The following is a 15,243-nucleotide window of genomic DNA, read 5'->3' on the forward strand; positions in this document are numbered from 1 at the left end:
CCGTAGAGGTCATTCATGTAGTCCCACCTTAAATCAGTACGGCAGCTGCAGAGGGTCATGTCATGTTCACAAGCACGAACGTCGTTTGCCTTTGGTTGCATCAGGCAACTTCTAGTTTTGTAAGTCACTGCTCATTTGACATTGATGTTATACCGTCTGTCCTTTATATCTAAAGGTTGTAGAGTGAGCGGTAGATGTGGGGCCCACTCTTTATTCTGGTTATTTTTCTTCCCCTAAATATGCTGTTGCAAACTGCAATTTTCCCCATTGTGGGACAAATAAAGGTTTTCTAACTCTAATCAGGAATAAATGGCTTAACCAGTTTGTCTTCTCTAACATTTTGATACTGTAATTAGAAAGAACATCCAACACATTAAGTCACACCCTAAAGATTTCTAGCAAGCTTCACAAAATATTTATTTATTTTTAAATAGAGACAATAAAGACAAAAATATACATATCAAAATGTTTAATGAATCAAACATTTAGAGGACATTCTTACCATGTGAAACGGTAAAATACATATTTACAAAGAAACAAGAAATAAAAAAACAAACAAAAAAAAACATCATCTTAAATTGCATACAATACACAAGAGGTTCTGAAAAGTGATCACATTCTCCCATCGTGACACTGGAGGACATCAGGAGGGTGGTAATGTTGCCGTCTGTGGACGTACATTTGCTAAACTGTTTGTTTCTATCCTGGATTATCATGGCGTATCATGGTTTTGATAACTTAATTGTGTATCATTTCAAGAATATTCTCAGATGAAATGATAAATATCAATGACCTTAATAGTAGGATGAAAGATAAAGGTGTCACACATCATCTCATAGACACATTGTTTACAGGTATCACAGCATAGTAGCATCGTGAGCAAAGAAACTGTCTCCAGAGACACTGCTACAGCAATCATCTGTCCTGCTATTGTGTCCAACATATTATTTCAGGGACATTACTCTGTGGGAAATGATGATTTGTTCATGCAGAAGAAGTCAGACAATGGATCTCAAAACTTCATACTCAAGTGTCCAGCCAATTAAATTTCCTGGGGATTCTCAGTGAACTCAAATACTTGAGTTACCACATGTAAGATTAAAGTAAGGAGCTGTGTGTTTTGGTCTGATTGTTTAATAACCATCTCAATAATCCAAGAACACCGTTCTATCAACCACAACGCAAACTTAAATTCATGACTGTAGCAAGTGCTTTACTGCAGCGTGACAACGCGGGAGAAGATGCCCGGAGGCTCTTTGCCATCACCCAACGCAGCCCGGAAGCCTTCCTGTTGCCGAGCCTGTGCCAGTTTTGCAAGTGAGAGGAAGGACCGAGGTTCTGTGATGGCCAGGTCGCTGATGACTCGACGGTTGAGCTGAACGCTGGTCTGTACGGGGGAAATAAAGAGGCAGAATGAACAAAGACAAAGAGCATGGAGATGGGAGCAGTGCTGTCATGTCCAACACAACCAACCTTTGTGAGGTTGTGGATGAGGGCGGGGTACTTCATGCCATGTTCTCGTGTTGCTGCAGCAATGCGCGAGATCCAGAGCTGAAGAAATAGAAAAAATAACAGAAGGGCAACTCAGTTTAGATACAAATATTAGGGTGGCTCAGGTGAGGTGGCAAGATTTAAAAATAAACAGTGGCAACAGAAATCTAAATTACTTCATAAAAGAAAAACAAAATTGCTCCCTTTAATTATTTTGCTATCAATCTGATATATACTGGTCAAGACAGAGTCTAGAGATTAGCTGGCGTCCTTATTTATGTGTTTATTAAATATATTAAATATACAGTAGTTGTTTCCGAGATCCATTAAAAAAAGACAGACTAGGGAGTTGGACACTTCCCACAACAAGGTTTCCAAAGGACATTAAAAACAATATTTCCAGAAAAAAAGAAAAAAAAACTCTAAATGAGAAATGTCTAATTTGTCTATGTTCACCAGCTACTGTGTCTGTGCATTGTTGGAATAAATAAGTATTTGGGTCTTACCGTCCTCATGTTGCGTTTCTTGAACTGCCGACTTTTAGTGGCGTAGACAAAAGCCCTCCTGACGGAGCGCACAGCCAGACTGTAGCAGCGGTTCTTCCTGCCTCTGAAGTGCTGTTGGAGGATGACAACAACAAACCTAACTTAACCACTCTGATCATATTCGATTACCTCGACGAGGCGGGGGGGGATGTGTCATTGGTAGCATGTGCCATTTCTAAGCAGCACAATGACTCACCGATCAGGTAGTTCAAACGACACCTCGGTTAGCTAACAAACTTATTTCAGCATGCTGACATTAGACACGTGTTTTGACAAGTATGAAACAGATATTAGACTACATAACTCCAGGAAATAGCCGCAACCCTACCCGTGCATGCTTCAGAAGTTCTTGGACTTTCCAGTATCTGTCGGCTCCACGGTTTCTTATCCAACAAGACAACGACAGAAACACCATTTTAGTGCTCCAGTCAGTCCACTTCACCAAAGTTTCCCTTCTAAAAGACTCAAAATATTGGAATAAGTGACCTTAGCCGGTCCCAGGTGCATGCAGGCTCACTGTGATGCGAGTTCAGTTTCTCATGCCGTATCACGACTGACTGAGACGCGCTGGGTGCGTTCGTTTTAAACCCCGGGAAAGCGGAGCAGATGGCCAGAAAGGAGCCTGCGTTGTATTGGAACCAAACCAATTGATAAGTTGCTGCAGATGATTACAATTTTGGGAGTAGAGGGACATCAGAAATAAATCTTGAAAACAAACGGTTACGCATTGTGCCTGAAATCCCTTAAATTTGAACTGTATTCTTGTGAGTGTCGTTTGATCCGGGATAGATCGGTGAGAGAAACGCGCGCTCCTGCCGAGTTGCGACGTAGCCGCATTGGATTCTGGGACAGCAGGCGGTGGAGGTCAGAGAAGAGAAACTCCAGCTTCAAAATGTCGGTTGCTGGTTTCACGTCCTTGAGCCGTTGCAGTGTCTTGGCCTTCCGCGCTTCCGCTGGACCGGTGGTATGTGGACAGTCACCTGAATAAACTAACGAACCGTCTCAGTCAGTTACCGCAGGCTTCACGCGGACACACGTTACTAGGTTACAGTTTGACAGCGACGGGCCCGTCTATGCCCTGAAGTCCGGGTTACGTGGTGGAGTTTAGCTACTAGCTGTCAGACAGACAGACCTGTCTGCCACCTGTAGTTCTGTGCTGGTATCTTGTTTATGTCTTTTTATTTATTATCTGTTAACGGACAGTTAGTTGTAAAACATACTATTGAAATCCACGTTAACGCTTTGTTGACAAAGTTATTGTAAGCAGTGTGCAGCTAACAGCGAGCAGTAGCATCATAAACCAGTGTGACAGCTTTGTGTACGAAATCAAGTCCAAACAAACAGACCTAATAAATAAATCCTTGCTCTGTGTGATGAGCAAGTCATCTGCATTGCTTCATAAGATCAGAAACGACTGTTGTTTTCTATAAATGATACAGTTGATGTGTCTCAATAGTTGCCTGCATATCTTTGTTGCTGTAAAAGTAGTCCAGGGATAACGTTAAAGCTGTGTTTAAGGTATTTAAATCACAAAACCTGCCAATATTTACATGAATAAATATACTAAGTCCTCATGCTGTGAAAACTAGAAGCTTGAAACTGCAAATCTTGCCTTTTACTGGTGCATCGTTACTTTCATTCAATCTAACTTTTAAGATGACGAGTGCCAAATGACTTCTATCTTTCTTCCCTCCTCCCTGTGGTCAGGCGGTGCGATATGCCCAGACGGCTGCGGCTCCAGCAGCTCAACCCAGAATAAAGAAGTTCCAGGTGTACAGATGGGACCCAGACACTCCAGGAGACAAACCCCGTATGCAGACCTACGAAATCGACCTTAACACGTAAGCCTCACTGCTTTTTCTGGGCAAGAGGAAGTGTGCAGTGTGTCATCAGCCCTGTGTCATTATCTACAGCCACCTATAGAGGTGTTAATGTACAACATGCCGTCCTGGTGAGGCCCTTGGAATATCCAGCTGAACTTTTCTGAACTTTTTTTCATGTCTGGCATCAAGTTCAATTCTCTGAGGATTGTTTGTGATTTTCCAGCCTTAATTGGAGAAAGTTGCAGACGATCACTTTGTCATGTTGAGCATTAATGATCCAAGTAAAATTAATCTTATTCATAATTATGAATGAACCTACTACACAATTGCAATAGTTCTGGTGACATGTTAATTTGCAGTGGTGAAAATGTGGTGCTTTGTTTAGAGCAGGGCTCCAGTATGAACAGATGGCCTCACTGATGAGCAGAGTACAGTGTTCAGGTGGATTTTGTAGCCTGGCACACTTCCAGTCCTCTTCCTTCACCTGTTCTCTAATCAGCTTGTGGATACTCTCAGGTCACTGCTGTCAACACGACAGCGTAGCCAGTCCAACACGCAAAAATGCTCCTCAGCCGTAAGAGGCTGTCACTCAATCAATTAATCACATCAGGGATGTTACTTCTACATGTTTGTGTGCAGAATCACTGACTGACTCTTTTTCTTCTTCTTCTTCTTCTTCTTCTAGTTGCGGCCCAATGGTTCTTGATGCTCTCATCAAGATTAAAAATGAGATGGACTCCACTCTGACCTTCCGCCGCTCCTGCAGAGAAGGTCAGTAACAAACAGACTGGAGAATGACGCCAGCATTAGATTTAAGAATCGTTAAGTCCAGCTCTAAATACTTAATAATAAATGATTTGTCTATAGAATCATCTTATTGTAAAATGATTTACTTATATTAACTAATCAGCACTCAACATTTAAAGATAATGCTTTGCTCGTTTACACATCACCCTGTGATTTCACTGCAGTAATAAACTTCCAGTGTTGTGTTGAGAAATGTTTTCAGACTGTCTCAGAAGTTACAGCTATTGTGACTGAGTTTATTTTTTTTCTGCCTTCTGGTCCAACAGGACAAATTATTACACAAAGTCTTTTATTCCTTTTTAAGTGGTTTTCTATTTATTTATTGAATTTATTCATCCATGGAATTTATTTATGTATTGGATTTTTACGACTGCTTTTGTTGATGTTAATGAGCACTGATTTTGTGACTGATTATTTTGTGCTCATGCACTTATTGTTTCCTTGGCACGTTTGTTTATTTGATTGGTTGACTGTGTATGGGACCCATGTGGAAAAACTGCAAATGAACTTCCCTGTTTGGATGAATAAAGTTGAAGTCTGAATCTGAATCTTCTTCTCATCAGGAATTTGTGGATCCTGTGCAATGAACATTAATGGAGGAAACACACTTGCGTGTCTCAACAAGATTGACACCAACATCAGCAAACCAACTAAGATTTACCCTCTGCCACATATGTATGTGGTCAAGGACCTGGTGCCTGTGAGTAGAAAAGGTTACTTTACCGTGATGTGTTTACCTCTCAGTTATGAAAATGTATCACTGCAGTCAAAAAAAGGGAGCTTTTCCCCTTTTCCTTTTTATAAAGCGTCAGTTTGTATTGTTATCTTTACATTACTCTGTGAAGCCAAATCCTTGGAGTGAGAGTTTGAAGTCATTAACATGTATCTTTATGTTTGTGTGTTTTTTGAATGTGAACCAACCGTACTAATTTGCCATGTTAGGGAACATGTTTAATACAGTTGGAGACAGTTTTCTAGGTTAAGAACCAGTGTTTTTTAGTCAGTAAGTTTTACCCCAACATTTGTATGTTGACTGGATGTTTGATTGCTGAATTCTGTTTGCAGGACATGAGTAACTTCTACGCACAATACAAATCAATTGAACCCTACTTGAAGAAGAAGGACGAGGCAATGGAGGGGAAGGAGCAGTACCTGCAGTCTGTGGAGGACAGACAGAAGCTGGTACACCAGAGACTTTTTTTTAGTCCTCTAAAGGATTTCAGAGTTCAGAGTCAAATAAATGTAAATGTCCTTTTGTGTCTTTCCTCCCATGCAGGACGGGCTGTACGAATGTATTCTGTGCGCCTGTTGCAGTACGAGCTGCCCAAGTTACTGGTGGAACGGAGACAAATACCTTGGGCCTGCTGTGCTCATGCAGGTGTGTGTTTGAGCACATAAACCATAAACTTGGATTATCTTCTGAATCAGAACAAAAAAATATGAATCATACGGATGAATAACCAAACTTCGTCCTGTCTCAGGCGTATCGTTGGATGATTGACTCACGAGATGAGTTCACAGAGGAACGTCTGTCCAAGCTCCAGGATCCTTTCTCCCTCTATAGATGCCACACTATCATGAACTGCACTAAGACCTGCCCCAAGGTAACATGTCAGCACGCACCCTCAAGCACATATACGTATCAGTTCCCTTCATGGTTTGTTTTTCTTCATATGGAAAGACAAATGGAGGAGAGAGATGTCTTCTCTTCTCACAGGTCAAGAAAACCATCAACACAAGCACAAAAAGTGTCATTTATAAAGTGCACAGACTAATAGATTAATGTGTACATGAATGGACACAGAAAATCTTGTTCTTATGACAATTAATTGAAACAGTTAAGTGGTTTAAAGGTTGTTAGTCAAAATATTGTTGACCTGAATTTAAAATACACTACATACAATTAAAATGTGTTGAATCCTAAAAGAAGACCAACTGTGATGCACATTAAAAAGTGAAGAATAGAGCAAAGGATAAACCATGGATCCATCAGTTTTTTTTAAGTGGATGAAGAATTTGAAACAGATAATATGAAAAAAAACAACATTAGCCAGTATTATTTATCTGTTTGTCATCCCCTAGTAAAACCTTTTGAGGTCATGTGCAGTAAAGCATCTCCAGTAAATGAAATGTGTTGCCTCCCCCCACTAAGACAAATAAAACAGATTTATGCTTCTATATCTGATCTATGTCCGTAGCTGGATTTGAACTACTCCACAAATGTAACTACACATTGCAGCGACACAAACCACAACAGCTGTGATCAGTTTGAAGATGCATTTTCTTGTCCTCACGTCTCAGTGACCGGGCGAGCACAAAAGAAACTCCCTCTTTCCTTCCGAAGCATAATCTTATCTGTTTTGTGTTTTGCGCTGGTTTCAGTTGAAGTAACTGTTGTTCAACATTTATTAGCTCAACATGAGTGACTCAGCTCCGAACAATTTGTTTGAAGTACAAAGAGAAACTCAACAAATACTTGCAAGGACGAAGGATAGGCTACAGTGGAGGCTCTGCTTTGATCCGACACAGAAGAATAAATCAGCGTCGGAGCGGTGGAGAGAGTTTATGACGACTAGAAGGTTTTTTTTAATCTTGCACAGAAAGATGAAATCAGGGAATTAGGATGTAGTGTAAATCGCAATCCCTCAGGTACAGACAGCAAATGCTGCTTGATGATTTGTTCCTACATGCTCTCCTCCTTCCATAGTTGAAAGTCTTCTTGACTGCTCTCCTCTGTTCTCCTTTCTTCCTCTTAGGGCTTGAATCCAGGGAAAGCGATCGCTGAGATCAAGAAGATGATGGCCACATACAAAGAGAAGAAGTCTGCAGCTGTCTGAAAACCTCTGTAGAAGCTCTTGTACAACTTGTCCCTCCATGATTAAATTATATATTGATTAACTGATATTGCTTATTGTGGTCTGAATGGCCAGTACACCAGTCGTCCTGCAGACTGCTGGGTGTAGCCTGTCATATGAAACAGGAGTGTGTGATCAGACGACTTGGTGTTACACAAACGCACATGTACAGTATGAATGCAGGAGAGAGAGAGTGTCTTAGTCTTACATGTACCATAACACAGGTATTTATCTCCAACTCTACTCCGTGTGCGTGTTTGTGTGAGTGGGAGATTTGATGCTGCGCATTTATGTAAAGATTTGGCTTTTTCTTGCATGTAAACATTTTTCTAGCTTGTTGCTTTTCAAACCAGTAGCTGGCTCACAAACATCCTGTGTATACAATCCATAACACATCCAACACCAACAGCACCATTTGTGTTGAATTAAAATAAATGAAATACCTGCAGTTGTTTGTATTGTTCATGCAAGTTTAATGACACTCCTTTCATCCACCCAGTGCTACATTAGCGCTTAGTGTCCTCTAGGTGTCGCTACTGTGCAGAATCAAACCATGGGAATTTTCCTACTCAAATCTTTCACAAAGGCAGATGACGGTGTAAAAAAAAAAGACGGTAGTCATTCAATGTGTCCCTTGCATTTAGAGCATGTAATTCGGCCTGAATTGAAACATGTAATATCAGCTTTACACCAACACCCAAACAATCCGACAATCACTGACATATATTCAGTGGTTGAAGGAGTTTTAATATTAAAGGCCGAATATGCTCCATACAGTTATCACATTTATCCTCTATGAAAAAAGATCATACTGACGTGTCTTAAATGTGTTCAGCTGTATTAGATGATTTTATAGGGAATTAATAAGGTAAAATCACACAGATTACACAAAATAAGCCTGTTATATAAGTATTTTATTTGCCTTTTAAATTTTATCCACAGAGCTTCTTAAAATAGAACCAGATAACAACCAGATTACTTGATTTAATAAAACGTATCTGGTCTTATATTGGAAATTTACGCCGGCTTGTGTTGGTTGGTGTCTATTAGCAGACGTAAAAATAATAATAATAATAATAATTAAAAAAAAAACTTTAGATGAGGTAGAAAAAAATGTGAAACAAATCCCCTCCAAATAAATAAATAAAATCATAATACATGTAATAATGCAAACCAGTCTGGTCAAAAATTAGATATAATTAAAGTACCTATTAGATACACGCAGTATTAATATACAGAAACGACACAATAATGCGATATTAATAAAAAACAAAAGTGTGTTGCAGTATAATCTTACCAACATTTTTAGTAAAAATCTGACATGTTTAATTTACTGAAATTAAGAAAATCTGTGAAGGATAAACGTAGTTGCTGATCATGTGACCTGAACCAATCTTTGTGTTTCGATCTGATCTATAGTCCTCACGTCTGCAGCTCTTCGTGTGACTCAACAACCAGCACCCATCAATAACGGGTCCCTTCATCTTCTGATAACCAGTTTGTTGCTGGGACCGGGGGTTGGCGGAGGCCGGGGACTGGACGGGGAGGAGACTGGAGATGTGGGGTGGTACAATGTGGCGCTGCGAGGTCCTCTGCACTCACAGGACGCATGAGAGCTGGTGAAGGTCGGAGCTAATTGGACCGAAGTTAGGTGAGGTCTGGGTTGTATTTTTTTCATTGATACATTTGTGGAATGAATTAGTCAAACAAAACCTAACTTTATTTATGCTGAGAACATGGTAGGAAAAATAAGGAGACAGGAGGTAATTATGTAAAGTTTGCATGCAGTGTTTCAAACCCACTGAAGCATTGGTGAGTTTTATTTTTTTTTCTGCATGCTGACCGAAGGATTGAGGAGGATTTTGCGTGTGTGTTAATGGCTGTTGAGAGTTGACATGTGGTCTTGTGTTTTCACTGGAGAGAAGAAGGAGGAGGAGGGACTTCACGGTCTGCGGCCATGGCACTGGAGAGAGGGAGAAACCAAAAAAAAGGCGAGAGTAGGGGTCGATGAGGGCACATGGAAAGATGATTTAGGATTCAGATTTGCATGGAAATGACAATGCAACATGGCTGACAGTAGGGCCTGTTACTGTCCCCAGAAACGCTCAGTAATTTATGTGAAAGTGTGTGTCTCGTAGGTGGGGGGAGATGGGGTCTCTGTAGCTGGAAAGTGAAGGACTCTTGGCGGGAGGGGGGGCTGTAATCACTCCCAGATGTGCACTGTGAAAACATATGGTTTCCGATAGCCACTGCGATGCACAAGAAGAATAGTTTGTATGTGTGTGTGTTAAACTGGTACACAATCAGATTTAGTGACATGCATGCACAACTTGTGCAAACAGTGTTTCAATCACGTTTTGTGTCCTGTGCGGCCTCACAAAAATCTGCATGCAGTCACATACAGTGGGGGGAAAAAAAGCACCACAGTGTGGGATGTGAACAAAACCACTGCTTAACGTTGAGTGTATGAAGTTGTCCACAGTGCTGCGATGGAGGAGGAGCATTCATACTTTCCACAAAGTGGAAAAGCAGTGAATGGTTTTACTGTATGTAACAGTGTGACTTCCTGAACCTAACTGACAACTTATAAAAAAAAAAAAAGCGGATGTCTTTGAGATGTCTTTGTGGTGTCAGTGTTCGTGTTATTTTGTCCACTTGTCATTTTTACTGAGTCCGAAGAAGCTCTTTGATGGTTGGGGCTGGAGAAGAAGAAGAAAGAAAAAGGGGGAGAGAGGAGGGGGAAGGGTTTGAGGAAATGACCACTGAGGGCGACAGAGGGGAAATGAAGGATGTGGAGACAGAGGGAGGGAGGGAGAGAGGGAGGGATGAGGGGAACTCGGAGAGAGGGGTGGGGTTGAGGGGTCCACTGTTTCTTTTCCTGGAATGCAGCCTCGAGACCGTCGGCTGCAGCGAGGAGAAGTAGGAAAACAGAGAGATTGTTCGTAGGAAGACAGACGTGCCACATTCTTGCTGTCGGGAGTTTTCTCCCCCTCTTTTTCTTGCAGTGACTATGCAGGGGCCAGTGGAGAAGGAGGGTGGGAGGGGCGGGGGGCAGGAAGGGAGAGTGACGGTGGGGGTTGGAGAGGTGACAGAGGGCAAGGAGGGGAGAAGAGAGGAGATTTCAGGGGAGCAAAGGAGCATCTAGCACTAAACACTTCGTTCCCCCATGTTGTTTTGTTTTGATTACTGCTTTGATCCTGTCTCCAGTGTTGAAGTCAGTCTACCTCCCAGAGTGACCATGAGAGTCCTCCTACTAATCTGCATGCCAGGTAACTGCACCACATTCCTCTGTGTGCTGTGGCACTTGTTTCAGTCCTACAGATCCTAGATCAGTCTAAAGGTATGGATGCAATAAAGCAACAGCCAACAAACACAGGCTTCCCTCATCTGTTTGCTCGACCAAAAAAGTTGCACTTGAACACATCTCAACAACTACAGGCAACGGCCAACAAGCACATTTGTTCTGGTCGTAGATGACAGGAAATAACGCCACACCAGCAGGTGGCAGTAGTCCATGTTCATGACACAAAAGGTTGAACCGGAAGCTGGGGCTAGCTAGGTCCATCAGCTGGAGGGCAGCCATCGTTTGCACTAGCAAATCTAGGGTCACAGGCCCTGGTCCCTACATCGGCAAACACCCGACTTGGCACTGATTGAAATGAGAAAAAAATATTATGGTTTTACAAGCAGTTATTTGACGACTGTTTGCTTGACTAATTTATCCTTTATGGCCTCTGTGCTCTCAAGTGCTTTAGTGCTATTGAGACAGTGAATAAAGAATGTCAGTAAATTTGGGTTAAAATAACATTAGGTATTATTCATTGAGAGCTTGACGTGCCTGGAGTATCCACAAAGATTCAACCAAACCACTGTTAGCTAGTTACAGTAAACTCCTGTTCAGCTTCACACCCCAAATCTTTCCAAGTTTCTGCTGCTCGTCCAGCCACAGTACCAGAAACCACAAAAGTGACATCGAGTGTGATAAGCAGTTTGGGAAAATTGTCTTTGAGACGATTGAAAACATTAACTAAATGAGAATAACACCGAGGATTCCACCTCCTCACTGTTGTGAATAGCGTGATACTGAAAGGGGCAAAGAATACATTACACCAACCAACCACTTGTCACAGTATTTTATTATTAAACAACACCACGTGAAAAAGGAAATAACACAAGTTACTGAGTTTTGTTGCTGCTCCAGCCTTATTTGTTCGGGTATAGACCACACAAATAGCCACAAATGAATGGAAAACAACACCAGTAAAGTGCAAACAACAGCATAAAGGTAATGCATTAACGCGGTGAAGCAGGGGTGATCTTAGGTTATTGGGGGCCCCAGACAAAGATGTACATGTGATATCTGGCCTTGTCCAAACTAGCAAAGTCTCTCATAGGGTATGGATAGATGGGGGTCCAAGGGCAGGTCCAAGTATTGTTGGTGTACTGCAGAGCTTTAATAGGTTCAAGGAGGTTTATGATTGCCATTACAAATATTATCCATCTGGGAACCCCATTTCTGATTTTCTTCACATGCTCCCGAATAATTTCTCAGTTTTACTGAACCCCTGCGTCGATGTCAGTGACAGAATGTCTGAAGTAGCTTAGCTTTGCTAACGTTAGCCACCATATGCTACAAGTCATGCAGAGAAATTAGGGCAAAGTTGAGTAAGGGTCGTTTGTAAGATGAAATAATGTTTCCTTCTTTAAAAAAATACACTGTTTTGCTTTAAAACGTATAAACTGTTATCATTGCCTTAAGATAAGAGGAAACTACGGCTTTAAAAAACTTCCAAAAGTGAACAAATGTAGAGTAGATCATATATTTTCTGCACAAGAAAAGCATAAGTACATGATAAGTGGTGCATTCAGAGAACTTAATTACCCCTGCATTTCTCTCGTCACTCCGTCTTTGTGATTATCCGTCTGAATTGTCAACAGTTCTGCTGCTCGCCCAGCTTCAGTACCCAGACCAGTTTCCCTTCCTGGGTGAGTTCATTAAGAGAATATTGGCCTGCATTGTTCCAGCCATGCATCGGTTTATAACCCAACTCTGCACATCTGTTCCCGATTCCTCTTTGTCCTCTGATGTGTCTCCTTGCCTGGAGGAGCTCTGTTGTTTACCTCCCGCATGGCAACTGCATCACAGTGTAAATAGCACTTTGACCGCCCTGCATGTTATCATTTGTAAACATCTTGTGTATGAAGTCATGGATTACGGCCTCAAAAGCTGCTTGTTTTTATTTCTTTCCAGCTTGCAGGTGGTTCATTTTATATGGCTCAGTGTTCTTTGTGTGAGTTTTCACTGTATCCGTTGATCTCATGAAACATTTTTCCCTCCTGCTTGTTTTATGGCTTCGCAGAGGACTATGGGCCGGATTACTTTCCAGGTAAAGCATTTACAAACTCCTGGATGTTCTCGAAACGTTACGCTCCCACATTTAAATGTCAGCGTGTGACGAATGATCTGTCTTGTCTTGTTTAGAGAACCCAGAGTCTGCAAACCATGACTCTCTTCCTGGAACCTACCAGCAGCAGGTTCAGCTCCAGACAGTGGTCCGTCCTGAGAAATCAGGTTTGCTCGCTGAACTCTCCTCCCGTCAGATTAATCAACGGCACTGTCATATTTAAATAAAACTGATTTAAAAGTAGTTTGTCTCAATCGTAAATCTGTTTTCCATTTGCACGTCAAGAGCTGGAACCGGAGACGGAGCCCACGGAGCCGGGCCCTCTCGGTGAGTGAGCTCGGGAGGAGAACACAGTTAGTTAGCTGTTTATGTAGAAAGGAGAAATGAAGTGAAATCTTGTTTTGGTTGATTCCCAGATTGCAGAGAGGAGCAGTATCCCTGCACCAGACTCTACTCCGTCCACAAGCCATGCAAGCAGTGCCTCAACAGCCTCTGCTTCTACAGGTACGCGTGGCATGGGACAACCTCGAAATGAGTCCTTCACGTAGTTGTTGTCTTTGCTGGCTGCACATCAGCTAAAACGCCTCTGATGTTTGTAGCGCAAACAAACACGGTCTAAGTAGATTCACATGGCTCCATTTTGGCTGCACAAACGTACAAATTATCCGTCAAATCTTTTCAAACAGCTTGCCAGCACATAAACAAAATGTAACACTGAAAGCTGAGAGGTGGTATCGTTTCTCGATGAATTTTGAGTAGGTTTTCGGGCAAATATCGATAAGGTAATAATTGTTCAGGAGCCGCAGCGGGACTAAAGTAGGTTGGAGGTTTTATGTCTCTACAAAGCAAATGCATTATAAATGTACAGAGGCCTCACTGGTGCTCTGTTGTTGCACAATTAACGGATAAAGACTATTGTGAACAATCCTCTGCACTGTTTTTAAATGCTGCATTTTTGTAGTTGCTTACTACTAATTATGCATTTGCCAAGTACCAACCCCACCAAGCTGTGGGGTTAAAACACATTTGGTGTTCCAGTGAGTTTGTATGTTACTGACTGATAAATTACAGATGTAAGGAAAGGAGGCTGCTCCCTGCAACAGCTCGGATTTTCCTTTAACACGATTTAGACAAAAACACTGAAGCACAGAGGAATAAGTTAAGTTCTTTACGCTGTAGAAAGTATAGAACTGCAGCAGATTTGTTTTTCACACAACTTTTGACCCGTGCCATTGATTTGCTTCTGACCATCCGCCGTGTTTTCACTGAACTAACCCTTTACAATCACATTTTTTTGGCCTCATTTGTGAGCTCTACATGTGTTTCCATTCAGTTTGAGACGGGTGTATGTCATCAACAAGGAGGTTTGCGTGAGGACCGTGTGTGCGCACGAGGAGCTGCTCAGAGGTGGGTTTCAATGCGCTTTCTCTTTGTGTGTGTTCGTACGCCGAGCCCCGTTTTAACTGACCCTGTGTGTTTGTGTGTGTGTGTTTGCAGCGGACCTGTGCCGTGACCAGTTCTCTCGCTGCGGGGTGGCGGCGTTGAGCGGCAACTGCGCGTCGCTAGGAGGGAGCTGCGGCAAGAGCTGCGGTGGCTGCTGATGATCAGGGACGCTACCTGCCCAGAAACTGCCGCTTTTTTCCACCTCCTCGTCCTCCACATCCTTCTTTTGATTTGCCTCGCTTCGTCTTATCCTCATTTACCCTCCACTCCCTCCTCCGAACAGCTCATTACTCTTGTGCGAAAAATCACTTCTGCATTTGATATTCTTCGTTGTGTTTCTGTCTGCCAGTAAATCCTGTGTGTAGGGATGAATATTCACCAAAGAAAACTGATGATTGTATAAATCACTGGTGCTATAAAAACTTTTAGAGGTGCACATAAAACCCTGTCTTTTTTTATTTTTTATTTTTTTTGCATATTGTACCTTATTAATCTCATGCTTTGTGTTTGTTCATACGTTACTGTACTTGTGTTGAAAAGCAGTCATTGTCGTGATGATCAACTCAGCAGTGTCGACCACTGTGCACTGACATCAGACAGAACTAATCGATACCCAGCCATGGACTGTCTCACTGTAGAAGATCATGAGATATGTGAACAAGCAGGTGGTGAGTGACCTCAGTGTTTGTACTACTGCCCTCCGGGTGCGTGCTTAGCGGCCGAGCAGTGGCAACCAGTGCTTTATAAAGGCATCTCACAAACAGCCTCTGTACTACTGCTTTGTAAAACTGTCACTATAAAGTAAAAAATAAACCTTTTTTTTTTTTTTTTTTTACTGCAGCCGTTCAGTGTGTGATTGATTCATTGCTCTAAG

The 15,243-nt window shown here is 42.0% G+C and overlaps 3 protein-coding genes across 4 annotated transcripts; 2 read left to right on the top strand and 1 right to left on the bottom strand.

The window, feature by feature from the left end:
- Positions 1-454: 454 nt before the first annotated feature.
- mrpl20 (mitochondrial ribosomal protein L20) lies at positions 455-2,697 on the bottom strand. The gene is made up of 4 exons (XM_047584012.1): positions 2,365-2,697; positions 1,998-2,108; positions 1,474-1,551; positions 455-1,387 (listed from the first exon to the last, which is right to left on the bottom strand). The coding sequence occupies exons 1-4, from the start codon at positions 2,449-2,451 to the stop codon at positions 1,214-1,216; spliced, it is 450 nt and encodes a 149-aa protein (XP_047439968.1). The 5' UTR covers positions 2,452-2,697; the 3' UTR covers positions 455-1,213.
- A 146-nt stretch (positions 2,698-2,843) lies between these two features.
- Positions 2,844-7,969, top strand: sdhb (succinate dehydrogenase complex, subunit B, iron sulfur (Ip)). The gene is made up of 8 exons (XM_047584009.1): positions 2,844-3,000; positions 3,744-3,877; positions 4,545-4,630; positions 5,230-5,366; positions 5,732-5,848; positions 5,943-6,044; positions 6,148-6,270; positions 7,423-7,969. The coding sequence occupies exons 1-8, from the start codon at positions 2,929-2,931 to the stop codon at positions 7,501-7,503; spliced, it is 852 nt and encodes a 283-aa protein (XP_047439965.1). The 5' UTR covers positions 2,844-2,928; the 3' UTR covers positions 7,504-7,969.
- Positions 7,970-9,037: 1,068 nt separating this feature from the next.
- Positions 9,038-15,209, top strand: mfap2 (microfibril associated protein 2). 2 transcript variants are annotated; one of them, XM_047584010.1, is made up of 9 exons: positions 9,038-9,172; positions 10,729-10,790; positions 12,460-12,507; positions 12,882-12,908; positions 13,004-13,093; positions 13,212-13,253; positions 13,343-13,430; positions 14,260-14,333; positions 14,424-15,209. In XM_047584010.1, the coding sequence occupies exons 2-9, from the start codon at positions 10,760-10,762 to the stop codon at positions 14,525-14,527; spliced, it is 504 nt and encodes a 167-aa protein (XP_047439966.1). In that variant the 5' UTR covers positions 9,038-9,172; positions 10,729-10,759; the 3' UTR covers positions 14,528-15,209. The 2 variants fall into 2 exon arrangements, with proteins under 2 accessions (XP_047439966.1, XP_047439967.1); XM_047584011.1 differs by having other exon boundaries at positions 9,115-9,177.
- Positions 15,210-15,243: the final 34 nt, after the last annotated feature.

This window comes from Mugil cephalus, chromosome 4 (assembly GCF_022458985.1).
Source record: "Mugil cephalus isolate CIBA_MC_2020 chromosome 4, CIBA_Mcephalus_1.1, whole genome shotgun sequence".
Classification (NCBI taxonomy): domain Eukaryota; kingdom Metazoa; phylum Chordata; class Actinopteri; order Mugiliformes; family Mugilidae; genus Mugil; species Mugil cephalus.

Excerpts from the sequence above, each read along its gene's own strand:
- mrpl20 (XM_047584012.1), bottom strand. The coding sequence starts at position 2,451 with ATGGTGTTTCTGTCGTTGTCTTGTTGGATAAGAAACCGTGGAGCCGAC. Across the intron at positions 2,109-2,364 it reads AACTTCTGAAGCATGCACGG|CACTTCAGAGGCAGGAAGAA; the intron begins GTAGGGTTGCGG and ends ATCCTCCAACAG. Across the intron at positions 1,552-1,997 it reads AGAAACGCAACATGAGGACG|CTCTGGATCTCGCGCATTGC; the intron begins GTAAGACCCAAA and ends CTATTTCTTCAG.
- sdhb (XM_047584009.1), top strand. The coding sequence starts at position 2,929 with ATGTCGGTTGCTGGTTTCACGTCCTTGAGCCGTTGCAGTGTCTTGGCC. Across the intron at positions 3,001-3,743 it reads GCGCTTCCGCTGGACCGGTG|GCGGTGCGATATGCCCAGAC; the intron begins GTATGTGGACAG and ends CCCTGTGGTCAG. Across the intron at positions 6,271-7,422 it reads GCACTAAGACCTGCCCCAAG|GGCTTGAATCCAGGGAAAGC; the intron begins GTAACATGTCAG and ends TCTTCCTCTTAG.
- mfap2 (XM_047584010.1), top strand. The coding sequence starts at position 10,760 with ATGAGAGTCCTCCTACTAATCTGCATGCCAG. Across the intron at positions 10,791-12,459 it reads CCTACTAATCTGCATGCCAG|TTCTGCTGCTCGCCCAGCTT; the intron begins GTAACTGCACCA and ends AATTGTCAACAG. Across the intron at positions 12,508-12,881 it reads AGACCAGTTTCCCTTCCTGG|AGGACTATGGGCCGGATTAC; the intron begins GTGAGTTCATTA and ends ATGGCTTCGCAG.